Source organism: Ciconia boyciana, chromosome 9 (genome assembly GCF_034638445.1).
Source record: "Ciconia boyciana chromosome 9, ASM3463844v1, whole genome shotgun sequence".
In the NCBI taxonomy this organism is placed as follows: Eukaryota; Metazoa; Chordata; class Aves; order Ciconiiformes; family Ciconiidae; genus Ciconia; species Ciconia boyciana.
Window position 1 is genome coordinate 26,891,563 of NC_132942.1, and position 14,194 is coordinate 26,905,756.

A 14,194-nucleotide genomic window follows, 5' to 3' on the forward strand; every position below is an offset into this window, starting at 1 on the left:
TTTAATAAGAAACATCTGTGCATAACTGTTCAAGGATCTTGTGAAACAATTACATCAGAAACAAAAGGCCGAAACCCTTCTGTTCTCTTTCAGAAACCTTGACACAAGCATTTCCAGGAACACCAACTTCCAGAACCAACTCTCCCTGAGAGTGCTTTGCTGCTTACATTTTCGGTCTTGTATGACTTTGGGTTTTTACAAAGGTGTCAGTCAGGGTATGTGGATCTTTGTTTGTCCAGCTACCTATAATCTGGGCTTTGTTCTGACTATATCCGAGCATTTGGGGTATTTTAAAGAAATAAGCTCAATTTTGCTCTTTTTCAGGTGGAAGGAGTAACCTGAGGGAGAGGAGATTTCGGGAAAAGTGGGGAATGAAGGAGATGGCAAAGTTTTAGGAAAAAATGATTGTGCGGGTATGTGTGTGTGCACGCATATATGTGCAGTAGATATAATCTACTGAAGTAAATGTTAAGCTAAAGAAGCTAGTTCTGAAAGTCATGTAACTAACGATAACTTTTTTTTTTTTTTAATTAACTGAAGTCTGTTATAAGTTCACACTTCTGCTTGTTCATCCCCTATAGTCGTATAAATAGCTGTCACCATGGTAGATCCCAGCTATAGGTGTGATCTATAATGGGCAGTTAGGGTTTTGGAAATTAAAGAATATTTTTTTATCACATTAGGGCTACAAGACTGATATGTTCTACAACAGATGATCTTTGCAAACCACTGGCATCTTGATGTAGAAAATTTGTAATCTTATATTGGAAACTGTATGGTCTTGCAAATGAACTTGAGAAATCCCCAAAATTTGTCAAGCAGGAATCCATTTATGGTTGGCTACAATAGGATACCAGAGAAGTTTTGAAGACAGGGTATATGAACTTTTTCTACGTACACATACCTGTGGTCTTTCGAAAAATTATGTGTACTTAACTGACATGTACATATTAATGCACATACATGTATTTTTACAATACTCATTGAGGCTTGCCTGGGACATGTCAGGCTGTGCTTGTGCATTGTTGGTCTGGCAAAACCCTGAACATGTCTTGTTTTGTTAGCTTTGCATCTTAAGCATCACTAATTTTCTTTCAGCAGTCTGCATTCTCTTTCCTTGTACTGACTGCATGTAGCCCTAATATTATAAATAAGTTTATTACTATTGTTACAAGCAGGATTAGCGTGTGTCCAACAAAAAGCTCCATTGTTTTGTGTTTCATTCTCTTTCATAACTCTCTTATTATTTGTTATGACACAGCAGTAGCAGGCAGGAGTTTTAGTGACCCTATGGGTCCATTGCTCAGGACATAAGATAACAAGAGTGATGAGACACTCCCTGCTGACAAAAGCTTATAGCAATCAGTTATGTACAAAGGGAAAAAAGTAAATGTGGGAAACTGCAATACTGGGAATGTCCGTGAATACAGGTGCCAGCACTGGGGCTGGCAAACAGGAGATGGAACAAGCGGCTAAAAGCCCCTTACCTTCTCTATTCTTCTCACTGCTGATAAATTAGCACAGTAAGCTACAGCCAATTATACTTAATTGCTTCTCTAAAGGTTTCCTGCTGTGTGATATACAGGAGATCAAATTAACACTCATATAATAATAAATTGTCTGAAATCTTATATCCAGTAGACTCATCAAAATCTTCCAGCTTATAAATACATGTTCCCGATGTTTAGCAGGAAACATATTGTCATAATTTCATTTGAAAGATAATAATCATATTGTGTATATTTTTAAAAAGCTATGGCTACATGAAAACATTATACACATTGTCTAATCTGTAAATGAGCATTTCCAAATATGAAATAACTTGCTTGTGAAACACAGAGGATTCTGTTCACATTACAAAAAGTTAGAAATTAAGTACGATCTTAGCTTTCCTAGACCCTCTAATAGTTTTGTACAGATACTGATACAGAGTTATGATTTCTGAAATGTAGTGTCATTCCTGTATCTAAAGTGAGCTGTTGGAACTGCTTCATGAGTAAGAGTCCTAAGATCTGTGTTAAAAATAAAAACCTAAATTCTAAACATGCGAGTGCTCTCCTGGCTAGCAATTTGCAATGTACCAACATATAAATGACTTTGTATCAGCATAGATACTCACTTGAAATCAATAATTTTTTATGTTGAGAAGCAGTATGAGGTCATTTAAAGGGTGATTTGTGACAATAATAGTGTCATGTTGCGCTAAAAGGGCTCCCAGACTCAGAGGACCTGGGCCACCAGTTGGTAAAATTTGTATGTGAAGTTATGGAGGTTTGGCTTAATGGATTTCATCCTTAACTGCTGGGTTTTGTCAGTTACTGCTCTTGAAGGAGATGCAATTGCAATTGTTAGTGGAATGGTCTGCAATTTAGGGAGAGATTTCTGTCATTTAGTGTGCTCCATCTCCAAATTTGGCCTTATCCTTACTCTAAAAGATGGTTGTCTTTCCTGGATCATGAAACTGAACCTGTAGTGTCCTTGATGTATATATGGGGCCGACATTACTTCAGACATATCTTCAATTTGTCCTTGTTTTTAGAGAAATGCCCCATCCTGGGTCATCATCAGTTACAAACTCTCCTACGCCAGGGAGCCTTTAGGGACTTTTCTCTGCTTAGATACTGAGGAGATATTAAAGAGCAGTAGTTCTAAATCTGCCAGAAAGGAAGTGGAAAGAGTACAAGGAGAAGTGGATGGGCAAAATAAGTAGGCAACAGTCTACCAGGAAAAAAGCAGTAGAAACAATGATCTACTTACACTCGTGGGGACAAAAGCCGTATTTGCCATCTGCATCAAAGTCTTTGGTTGTGGAACACCAGAGGAATCCATCGCTGCGTCCTGCGTCTGTGCAGCTGTTGTATTCCTTGCCATTGAACCAGAAGGGAAATTTGCAGTATTCACCATCTGCATTTCCATACTTCACTCTAACCACTATAAAGAGAACAAATGCAGTGGTGAAATTAGCCACCAACTGATTTAAAAAATACAGTTTCTGGACATCTTTTCCTGGAGGACATTGGTATAGAAATGTAGTCTGAATTTCCACTTTGAAATTCAATATGCTGGTGGTCTCTCTATTGGCAAGATGATCATAGCTGAAATAATAACTGGTAATTTTGAAAGAAATTACATGGGTATTACTCATGGTGAAGTGTTAGAATGAACAGTCCTTAGAATCAGGCCAGAAAAATATATATGTTGTTGTTACTATGGCAATGCAAACTTATAAACATGCTGTTAATACATTTAGTAATTTAGTTTCTTTGGTAATATGGTCTAAAATGTTCAGTATAGTTTGAAAGGTTCCAGGCAGCAGTTGAGCATGAGCTGAACATGCCTTGTGCCTCATAAACCACTTTGGTATTTCTAATTCAACTTGAATGAATCTGCTGCGGCACTGGGGGACCGGGTGGTAAGGCAGACACACCCAGATCCTGGGTTTTATTTCAGTTTGTCACATGTAGTCCTAAGACTACAGTACTGGTGCTGTAATATATGTTAATGTATAGATAATTCACTTATCCATAGCATTTCTTTAATGGCAGTAACTAACTGGATGCTTGTGCAATATTTCCACTAATACAGAAAACAGTTTCCTCCTTTTCGTTGTTAGTCTGAGGCAGGGATCCAGTGCAGTTAGTACAGCTACCAGTCAATGCTTCTGCTAAGTTAAAAGGAAGCCAAACAGAAGGAATTTGACTATTTTGGTATTAAAGTTCAATTATTTTTTTCAATGGGAGGACAGCTGAGAATTTGAAATGAAAGGCAAACACGAGTTTGCATTCTTATTCTAAGTTTTCCAAATTATTTTACAGTAGAAGAATTATAATTAGTACTGTATGATTGTGGCAAAGTTCAAGCAGAAAAAAAAGAGGTTCCAAACTACTAATAGTTGGTCTTGTTTGTGTAGTTCAGGTGATATTATCTGGACTTCAATTGTTTTCTTCTAAAGGGTGTGGCAAACTGTCTGTTAAAGATTCTTGGACATGTTCTTAATCCACTGTTTGATGTCGATTTTGTTTCAGTCATCAGCATGAGGGATTTATATTCCATTTGCTTTGGACAGATACCATGAATATATAAATACTTATTCAGGTGGATGGTTCCATTTTTAACAACTGGAGCTACAGCTTAAGTCATCTTAAAAAGGGTATGTCAACCAAAAAGCACTGGCCAGTCTGCCTCTTAAATGAACTTAAAGATGTTGTAGTTTGAGTCCCTGAGAACTGAAGCATTCAGAATCATAGTCGTGGCTTTGTACTTTTCCCACAATTCATGAAGGCTGTGCAGCATCAGGCCCATTATTAATTCAGTTTTTGAAGGGGCAATAGTAGAGGAACAGAAAGGGAAATCCTAGGTAACATTTATTTAGGAATTACGTAAACATTTTGTAGAGAACAATTTAAATTGTATAAGCTAATTTTCATCTCCTAACATTTATTGATGTGTCAATGAAAACATTTAGTGCAGTGCCTGAAACATTAAAACATAGCAGCCAGCAGGCCATGTGTGCTGAAACATTAAAAAGTCTGGTACCTTGCCCCTCTCCAAGAGTCCACAGTTCATCATCATCAAAATGGGAGTCTCCTCCAATTCCTGGCCCCGGTGCAAAGGCATGAGCCAGGAGACCGTCTTTGCCATCAAATGGATAGCCATCACCGTGTTCTGCAGGAGGAAGCAGGCAAGAAAGAGCAGTTTCTAATGACCTCAACTCTGTCAGAGTCTATGCATGAATAATGATTATCATGTGTACTTTCCCATCCAAGACAGCAGCAGAATAGTGAGTGAGTTTTCTGGTATGGGTTGTGCTGGCAAGACTGAACCAGAAGAGAAGCCGCCAGTTCTTACAAAGAACATTAAGTGTCAGTACTGCAGTTGTGACAACATGTTATTTTATATCTCATAAGTATTGTGGAAAGGAATCAAAGACAGTGAAGAACAGTGAAATATTGTACATTAGATGTATGACTGCATATACACTGTTATTTCGTAATGGAGACTGGTAGGAGCTGTAAAATAAACATTGTAGATGAGAGGTATTTTCAGATAATTCGTATCAGTCTCCAACACAGAGATTGGAAAGTAAAGGCAGATTTCTTTTTGCAGGCTACTCTTTTCTGCTGCACCTCAGACTGCTGTGCTCTTTTCTTTGTGCAGGATACTAACTACTTTAAGCAGGAAAGCAAATCAGCTGAGTGTCTCAGTAGTGAGCCCCTGGAAACCTAGCTCTTATTCAGTGCTCCGAGTTCTGTGAAGGAGCCTATTCCTCCTCCACATCAACCACTCCAAGACTCAGGCAGCTCACAGGGCAACAGCAGGTTAAGTAGCTCTCCTGTTATTGCACTGTAGGCTTTTCTTGGAAGTACACCACATGTGGGTAAGGCAGGCTGGCAAGGGCATAACCCTGGTATTCATAGCTTTCCCACCACACTGACCTGTGCGTCAAAGCTGGCTGCCAGCATCTCCAGTTGCATCATTTCAGGCCTTTTGGTCTGATGTCTTGCCATTTAACAGAAGCCCTACATACACAGGCCCGATTCTCTGCTCTGTTACACTGATTTCATGCTGGTGTCACTCTCCTAATACTAGTTCAGTTCATTCATTTCAGTAGACTAGTGTGTCAGTTGTCAAAGAGAAGATTTTGACATATATTAGATGCTTTACTTCCATTTATTTCAAAGTAGATCCTTTGCTTAAAAGAAAGCTTAAAAATGAAAAGCCTTGTGGATGTCCCAGCTCCTGTGAATCTGACATGCACTAAAGGGATAAGAATAAATGAATGTGGAAGAAGTTCTTCTCCCACTGTTTTTGAGCTGACTATAACCAGCAAGTACTAAAACTAGCAGAAACACTTCTGCTTTTGTAAGACTTCTGTTTTGTGAGCCAAGCCAGCCTGGATGAGGATCTGAAATTTTGAGTTCTGTAGAATCTCTGAAGCTTTTGAGGTCAGCTCATCAATAGCAAAAGCAAAGAAAACCAGCTTGAAATGGAGGCTTTTACAAAGAGCTCAGTTATTCTTTGAACTGTTCACTTCACTTCCAAAGTCTACCTCCCAAGTGATTGGCTGTGCAAGTATCTTCATTAGTATTAACAATTCTGTGACTGTCTGTAAGAAGTTAAAATGCCCCAGGTTTACGCTGAGAAGCTATAAACATTCTTTCAGGAGAAACCAAAATTAATTGAGAAGGCATGTACAACAAAAAGGAATCAAGTCCCCTATCATCAGGTGGACTCAAACTATAATTCAGCTTACGATCCATATTTTTAAATTCCTCAAAACCAAAGAATGCATTGAAAGCCTGCATTCTGCTATGCTAAAGAACAGAGACTAGCTATGGAGTCAAAATTGAAAGTCACAAATCCATTTTTAAGCTCCAGTATGTTAGGACCTCCACCACTATCACTGGAAAACTGAGTATGGAGCTATAAATAAACAGTACAATGGCATTCCATTCTATTCTGTAGTGGGAAGCCAGCTTACATCATCTGAAGATCTGTACCAATATTTCCCAGTTGTATTTCTGATTTGTAAATTTAAAAATAAAATGTTGCCGCTAGCGATTCTCTTGTGGCAAGATAAATATAATATAAGGATGTTGTATAAATACTTCTCTCTCTCTCATGTAGAAGAAAGAAAAAAAAATCTTGGTGAAATTAGATCTTAGCCTGTATAAGCCACGTGCAAACTAGGACAAGGTTTGCCAGAAAGGCTCACGGGTACTACTTATTGAGTATACTACTTATTATTCCAATACTAAGGATTAATGAAAGGAACAAAACCAAAACCATATGTAAAAATAGAAAAATATACCCCATCGGCCAAAATTAATCATAATGTCTGCTTCTCCATCGTTTATTCGGTTAAATCTCAGCGGTGTGACATCACTCCAGACTTGAAAGGCTCGAGCAAAGGCATCATCTACTGTCTCAGGATCCAAATCTGGGGTATAGCCTATAATCCTTAGAGGTAAGAGGAAGAGTTAAATAAAGCATAAACCACCTCCCAGTATTTGTTGTTTACAGATCAAAATGCTGAGTAGACTCAGTAGTGAAACTGGTTAAGAGGTAACACTGCTCCATGTGAGATCTAGACACTTTCCTTTGATTGAGAGACGTGTTTAGATGTGGTACTTACTATTTATTTTCCTTTGGAATTGATGCAGCAGCGTGAAGAAAACTTATAGCCAGAGTGTAAGGCCTGCACGGCAGTGGGCCTTGCACAAAATATTCAGGATTTTGCATCAGCACTGAGGTGCTGGCAAGACATCACCTTATGTTCTTTTGCTCCATTAGATTTGAGATTTACATTTTTGTAGATTACTTAGCTTGCAAGTCATGCTGTCACTTTAGACATGAACGTACAAGCACATCTTGATATATAAGATTTATTTGCCAGAAAAAGAGCTCAATAATGTTCTGAAAGTTTCAAGTGTGAATTGTTTTACTCTTTAATAATAACAGAAAAACAGCCCTTCTCCCTCACTTTTGTAGTTAGCTGTATATCATTTTATCCCAGTTGAATGCTAATCCTTTAGCAGCGTCAGTTACATTGGCAATAAGATACATGGGGAAATAGGAGGTAAAAGCATGTAAGATAGAGCCATAGGCCTGACATGAGAAAGGGAGAAACTCTTAAGTGCATTGCTTTCTTCTTATTATATTTTCATTGGACTTCTTAGTGCCTTATATTATATCCAGCTAACCTCCATGTAAAGACAAGTTTCCAGTTCTTTGCTGCTGGGGCTGTGCATAGTGAGGGAAACTACTCTGTGCCTAAGGAGAATGAGGAAGAATCAGAGGAAGCACATGAGCAAGAGGGGACTGCAAGAGCTGCCACAGATGTTTTTCAGTGTTTATTAGGCTAGTCGCAGAACGAGGGATGCTTTTAGTCATAACTCGTGAGGAAGCAGCAGACCAAGTCAAGCAGCTAAGACAAATCTGCTGTTTGCTCTCATTGGTGCTAAAAGTTTGTTTCTGGACCACCTAAGGTAATGAGATTTATTTTTTTTTTTTATTGCTGACTTCAATGAGAGCTATATTGGTCCCTAACTCTTCAGAGTGAGAGTAAGAAATTAAAACATGCCAAACCTATAGCAGCAGGTTTGCTTTAAATCATTTCTGTATATATCTGAAATACAATTGTTTTCTTTTAAAATCTATTTGATGACCTCCATTTTTATGACTGCTGAGTGCAGAGGAGTCTGTCCTCCTACATGGCCTCTGCAGTCAATAAGTACTGTGGTCCCTGCTAAGCAGGTGGGCAGGTGAGATACTCCTGCTGCAGTTCCCTTAGGATGCTTGCAGCAGAGCAAAGAATAAAACCAAAATCTCTTTGGTCTCAACCAGAACCATGAAGTTGATCTTTAGATGATTATTCCTGAAATTTTACAATTTGAAATTTCAGAGGTGTTTACTAAAACATCTGGTAGTCATCCTAACACAAAGAGAATCTAATTCAAGAAATCCTGTCTAGCCCACTAAGCAGCTACTCCACTTCTAAGTGTCTTGTTTCATTGGTTCTTAAAAGCTCTATGGCTATGTATGAGCAAAACCCAATGTCACCAGTCAGTACCTGTATGTTATATGATTCTTTTCCCATTTTGGCTTTCTTGGAAAGAAGTTGTAATTGGCTACATCTGGGTTACCACAGCGGGGTTTCTTCATTGTCTCAATAGTATTTTGATCCAAATCTCCTGTTTCAGGCAGCCCAAAAAATTTCTGCATTTTCTTCAAAGTATCTTTCAGGACGAATAAATTGCAATTGTCTTTTGGGCACCCATAGTATTTATTCAGGTATTGCTTGAAAAAAAAGCACAGAACAAAGACTTTAAAGTTCATAAAAGAAATAGTTAACCATTACTAATAAATACTGTAATTCCATGTTAGCTTTCCATCTGTAATTTGCAAGTTTTCTTTTCAAAATTACTATTATTAGTAACTCAGAGACCAGCAGAATCTCCTTAATTGACAGAAACCATCCTTGATCACACAACATTGCTAATTAAGCAATAATTCCACTATTAGCTATCACCTTTACTTAATGAATTGCTTCATTAGTAAGTAGAGCATAGAGCTCTAATGTAGAACTACAAAGTAAAAATCGGTTTATCTTTTTTGGTTTCTTTATGATGTACAAACCTGCTTACAGTTTTAGATTTTGTGTATTTTTTTTTCTTGGAAGACTGTGGATTATTGAGAAACTTGTCAAGGTATCAAAGCAACCACACAAATGAGACTACATTAAATTGAAAAGAAAAAAACCCCATTGTTTATTCAAACTGCATAGAGCTATTGGAATGTTTTCTGTGTTTGCTTTTGAGTCAAACATTGCAAACACCTGAGGAAGAAGGTCTTTGGTAACATCTCAGTTGCCTGGACATTGCAGCTAATCAATATCTGCATACTTAAAACTCCATCGAACCCTCCAGCAGATTATGGCCAGACTGGTCTTTCTGATACAACCATGGTGGCAGATGGTTGTATCAGATAATACAAAATTATCTCTCCTTAGAAAACAGTGGTCATAAAGGATCAAAAAGGCAGCACAAATCCCATTGTTTTCATCTCTTATCTAAAATAATACCCACCCAAGTCTCTTCCACTTTCCGTTTTGATCAGTATGACCTAAGTAGCAGGTGTAGTATGGTTAAAAAAACTTTAAAAAAAAAAAATATTCTGTCTGTTGTTTGCTGCTGCCTCTAATCCCAGAGGAGCAATGGGTTAGTCTGTTCCCTGGCAATTGTTCCAGTTAAGCAGCCATGTCTTTCAGATGTGTGTTGATAAGTTGCTTATTTATGTTAAACTAAACTGTAAACAGCTGTGGTCCTGAAAATCCATACATGGTCCCCACCTTCTGTGTAATACACAAGTGAGCTCACACAAACAATTTAATATTTAGTATTTTTTCCCTTAAGTTCAGTGTTGACTGGCAGAATAACTGAGCTTCTTGGGGTAGGGACCAAGCCTGAGAGAATGCCTGGCAGTCTCTAACACGTGGTGAAACCTGCCATAAAAACATAGCCATTCAAATGAAAAAGAGTGACAAGAAGGAAATGAGAAAACTTCCAGTTGTATCTTCAGCAACTGTATAAAATCCTTTATCAACTCTGTTCCTAACTGGAGACTAACAAACATGGCCACGCAACAAACTGCTCGCTAGCTAGAGGTTTTGGATTCAGTGTTTGGATCCTGACTGAATTTGAGAAAACCTGTAGCTCAAGCTGTTGCCTTAGCTTGGACTGTTGCACAGATAGGCTCAGTCATACTATTTAGATTATGTACAGCTTTAGACTGTTGAATTTATATCCTCCATTGAGGAGTAGGTAAGTGCATTATGATGAAGATGTTAGTTTGGGTACTTCTATAATGATAATAACCTATCATTATCTAATTATTTTAATTCACAGGCTCTAAACTATCTGGAGTTGTAGGCTTTATCCAGTAAAGTGAATCTTATGGTTCTCTTGCACAGAGATTTCAGGAACTCCACACTCAAGTCTGGGTTTGCAGTCTTTTATGTCTATCTCTAAAAGAAAAGCTACAGCCATGTCAAATGGCAGATGTTCCCAAACTGATGTGTAGGCCACCCAAACTGGTGCTTAGCGTGGCACAGAGCTGAGAGATGCCCTTGACAATGATGCTGTTAGACAGGAAGGTTGCAAGTCACTGATCTTTCCAGTAAAACAGTCTGTAGCAGAGGAAGAAGCATCCTTCAGGTATTGTATCCAAAATATTAACTACAAATCCAAGGTAGGAAAACACACTAAATAAGGTAAAGGTATATTTGCCAAAAATGTATCAGAAATATCAAAGATAATTATTTCTAACTGAGGATTACAAGAAGCCTTACATAATGACTGTACATTTAAGTTCTTGTGCCGGGAAGTATTCCTGAGGGAAACCTTACTTTATGTATCTAATTAATTGACTGAAGTTCACCCAGGAGACTGGGGATAAGACCACTACATCAGTAAAATATAGCAAAGGATATTTGATGGCTGCAGTTGGTCAAGCCTGGATTTCACCGCCACCTCATTAAGTCCAGGCGTACCTCGTCTACCCTGCACAGGAAATGGTTCAGAGCTTACTCAGAAAAAGGATTTAATCAAGATGTTACACCATTTCCTTCAGAAGTTCCTGCATCCACCTACTGACTAAGCACAGACTATGCCTAGTTTTTGTGATTTTTGTAACTTCTGATGTGGTATTTCTCCAGTGGAGACTGTGGCACTGGCAAATAATGGATACAGAATGGTTTCACCTTTGCTACCACTAAGCTTCAGTGTACTCATAATTAATGGGGCCTGGTGGAAATCATATGAAATGCATTAAGAACATAAGCAAACAGGCCAGTTTGGAGTATCTGTTCTTATCCCAATTTTCATTTTAATGTAGTTTGATAGATTTTCTTATGCTTCTGTTTGCATCTCCCAATGAGATACCATGATATAATAGACTATACATCAGAACTGAAGTTTATTGAAGAAGCAGGATGCTGCTCTTGCCATTTTAGGTTTGGGAGTAAGATATACAACCAAAAATATAAAATGAGGCATGGTAAAGAATTTTACTTGCTAGGATTCTAAATAAAAAGCTAACCCCCCTCAGTTTTTCCTAAAATGGAGATTTTACTTGAAGATGAGAAATGAACATAACCAGCTGTTCTATGAGAAGAGAATCTTGAAGAAAATGTAGTGTCTGTGTAAACCACATCTTGGCCTAGGCTGCGAAATTCAGTTTCCCCAGAGTCAGCAGGGAGCTGTGGTGATCTGGAATTTTGATCCAGCCCATTAATGAAACAGGGTCCAGCTGCAACATAGCAATTTGTGTTCTGATGCTGAGTATTGGGGCTGTTCTGATGGAGGGTGTGAGAGAAAGGCAGCCAGTTAGCATTACCCAAGAATACTACAAGAAAGACAAAGAAGAACTGCAGTATTACACCAGCTTGTAATTTTCCTCTGAGTACACATAATAAATAGGTTGTCTGAAAGAAACAGAGATGAGAGGAGATGTGAAATGCTGTTATTGAATAAAAGCCTGACTGTGTCTAAGAAAATAGATCATTTAAGATTAGTTAAATTACTGTTAGACATGTGGGACCCCACTCTCCTCTCCCACATGCACTGCCTCCCGCCCCCCCCCCTGCCGCCTGCTGTGCTGCTAAGGCAAAACCTTGGGTGAATGTGTTTTGTTAAAGGCTGAGGAGTGCCCTTTTTGGGTCAGTTTGTCTGTTTTTCCTAAACTTCCCACCACAGCTACCATCTGGAAATTCTCTCTCTACCCTCCCCCAGACCTTCTTTAACCTGGCAAGCTTTCCCCAGATGCACACCAACTCCTAAAGAAAAGTGACCAACTTTCAAACCTCTATGTCCTAAAATAAAAATAATTTATCTCAATCTTTCTTAAAATGGACTTACTGCTGAAGAAGAAAAATGTCTATAATTTACATGCTAAGATAAGGATAATCCATCTCAATCTCTCCTTAAATGGACTTCCCCATAATGTCATTTTTATGAAGGTCCACAGGGATAAAATAAGGTTAGAATAAAATGCTGTGGAGTTATACCTATAATTTGCTAATGTCACAGAAATCCAAACTCCTTTTTTTGTTCCATATTGAATTTGGAAAAAAATATTTCTTTAAACCTCTGATAAGATTTTTTTTCAAAGTCAAAACTAGTCACAATGGCTTCTGAAACTCAAGCCAGCTTTTGATTGTAATTGTTCCTTAAAGCTGTGTTTATGCAATGTACAGTAAACAATCTGGAAAAACTTCTGAAAGATGTGATACATGCATTAAGTGAGTCTCAACAGCCCTCACTTCTACTTGATTTAAGTAAAAAAATTAGATGTCTTTTATTTGCCTTTCTCCCCTCTTACCATTGCAATCTTTTGATTATAGTCGCCATGATTTAATGAAATTATTTTGTATGTTCAGACTTAATGGGAAAAAAAAAGACTTTCTTTGCTGGCTTTAAAAATTTTAAGAGAGGAAACATTACTTGGCTCTAGTTTTAACTTTTGAAAGCTGATACCTTTGCTAGCTAGCTAGCGCTTCCAGAGACTCTAGGGAGAGAATGGTACAGTCATTCCTTAGCCTCAGCTGAAACAAGAAAGAAACATCTGCTTATGAAACAACAATATAAATCTGAAGCAAAGATGAAACCAACACTTACCACTGCTAGTTCTTTGTCTGTTTTGGGAGTGCTGTCTCCAGGAAACTTAATGATTGGTGACGGTGCAGCTAAAGTTTTGTTAAAAAGATATACGTGGATTAATAGTACTTTAAAAACGAAGCCACAGACAATGTGAGTCTTCATTCTGCCTAAACTTGTGCTCTCCTCTTTGGAAAAAGATTTTCCCCGGCTGCCTGTCCGTTACTTTAGCTGCACGGTGCACTAGTTGCTTATTTGCCCATCTTAACTCTCTGCACCGGTTTTTCTCTTTTGCTTGCTCTAGCAATTCCTTTGTATGTTTAAAACATCCAGATGCGCAGTCTCAAGCTACCACAAGAGGAAGTCTGAAAACTAGTGGAAACATGAGAAAAGGGCAGTTACCAGATGTGATTGCTGTGATTTTAAGGTAGCAACAGGCAGATACTTATTACTGCTGAAAGAGGCCACATTTTCTCCTCATTTGCATATATGAAAGCGTTTAGTTTTGCCAGAGCACAGCAAAAAGCAAAATCTGACTTAATCTTGAAGATGAAGTGTCCCACATATATTTTAAATAAAAAAAAATTCCTAAACATTATTTTCCTGGCTAAGTATTTTTTATTATTTTTTAGCCTATTTTCTTGCTACAGATATAATAATCTGCTTTAGTCAATATGTGGTTACACTCCTACATGGTGCCTTACAGTAAATGTTTTGATCATGGATTTCGAGGCAGACCCTGCATGGGCCAGTGCAGCCAAGTGAGGCTTCTTATCCCTCTCCTGCTTAGGCTACACAAATAGTAGGTTTGTGTACACAGGGCTCACCCGCACTTGGCGTGAGCATCACTCCCTCCCTGGTCTGTGCAGAACGTGCATGCAGAGCTCTCTGAATAGGATGCTTGTGGCTCGTTTGGTTTTAAAACCAGTTTGAGACTTTGCTACCAACAGGCACTGTGTATCACCTTAATCTACAGGGTAAGAGATTACCAGGCAGACTGAGCAATAGAAATTATCCTCAATAACTGATGTCAGGGTAAT

At 38.3% G+C, this 14,194-nt stretch overlaps 1 protein-coding gene across 2 annotated transcripts in view; it reads right to left on the reverse strand.

The window, feature by feature from the left end:
- Positions 1 to 13,506, reverse strand: part of MMP2 (matrix metallopeptidase 2) — a 36,921-nt gene extending 23,415 nt beyond the window's left edge. The window contains exons 1-5 of one of the 2 annotated variants that reach the window (XM_072873830.1): positions 13,176 to 13,506; positions 8,573 to 8,799; positions 6,812 to 6,960; positions 4,537 to 4,665; positions 2,758 to 2,931 (exon numbers count right to left, since the gene is read on the reverse strand). In XM_072873830.1, coding sequence (XP_072729931.1) covers positions 2,758 to 2,931; positions 4,537 to 4,665; positions 6,812 to 6,960; positions 8,573 to 8,799; positions 13,176 to 13,319 — 823 coding nt within the window. In that variant the 5' untranslated portion in view covers positions 13,320 to 13,506. The remainder of the gene's footprint in view (positions 1 to 2,757; positions 2,932 to 4,536; positions 4,666 to 6,811; positions 6,961 to 8,572; positions 8,800 to 13,175) is intronic. The other variant, XM_072873829.1, reaches the window with a different exon arrangement.
- Between the last annotated feature and the right edge of the window lie 688 nt (positions 13,507 to 14,194).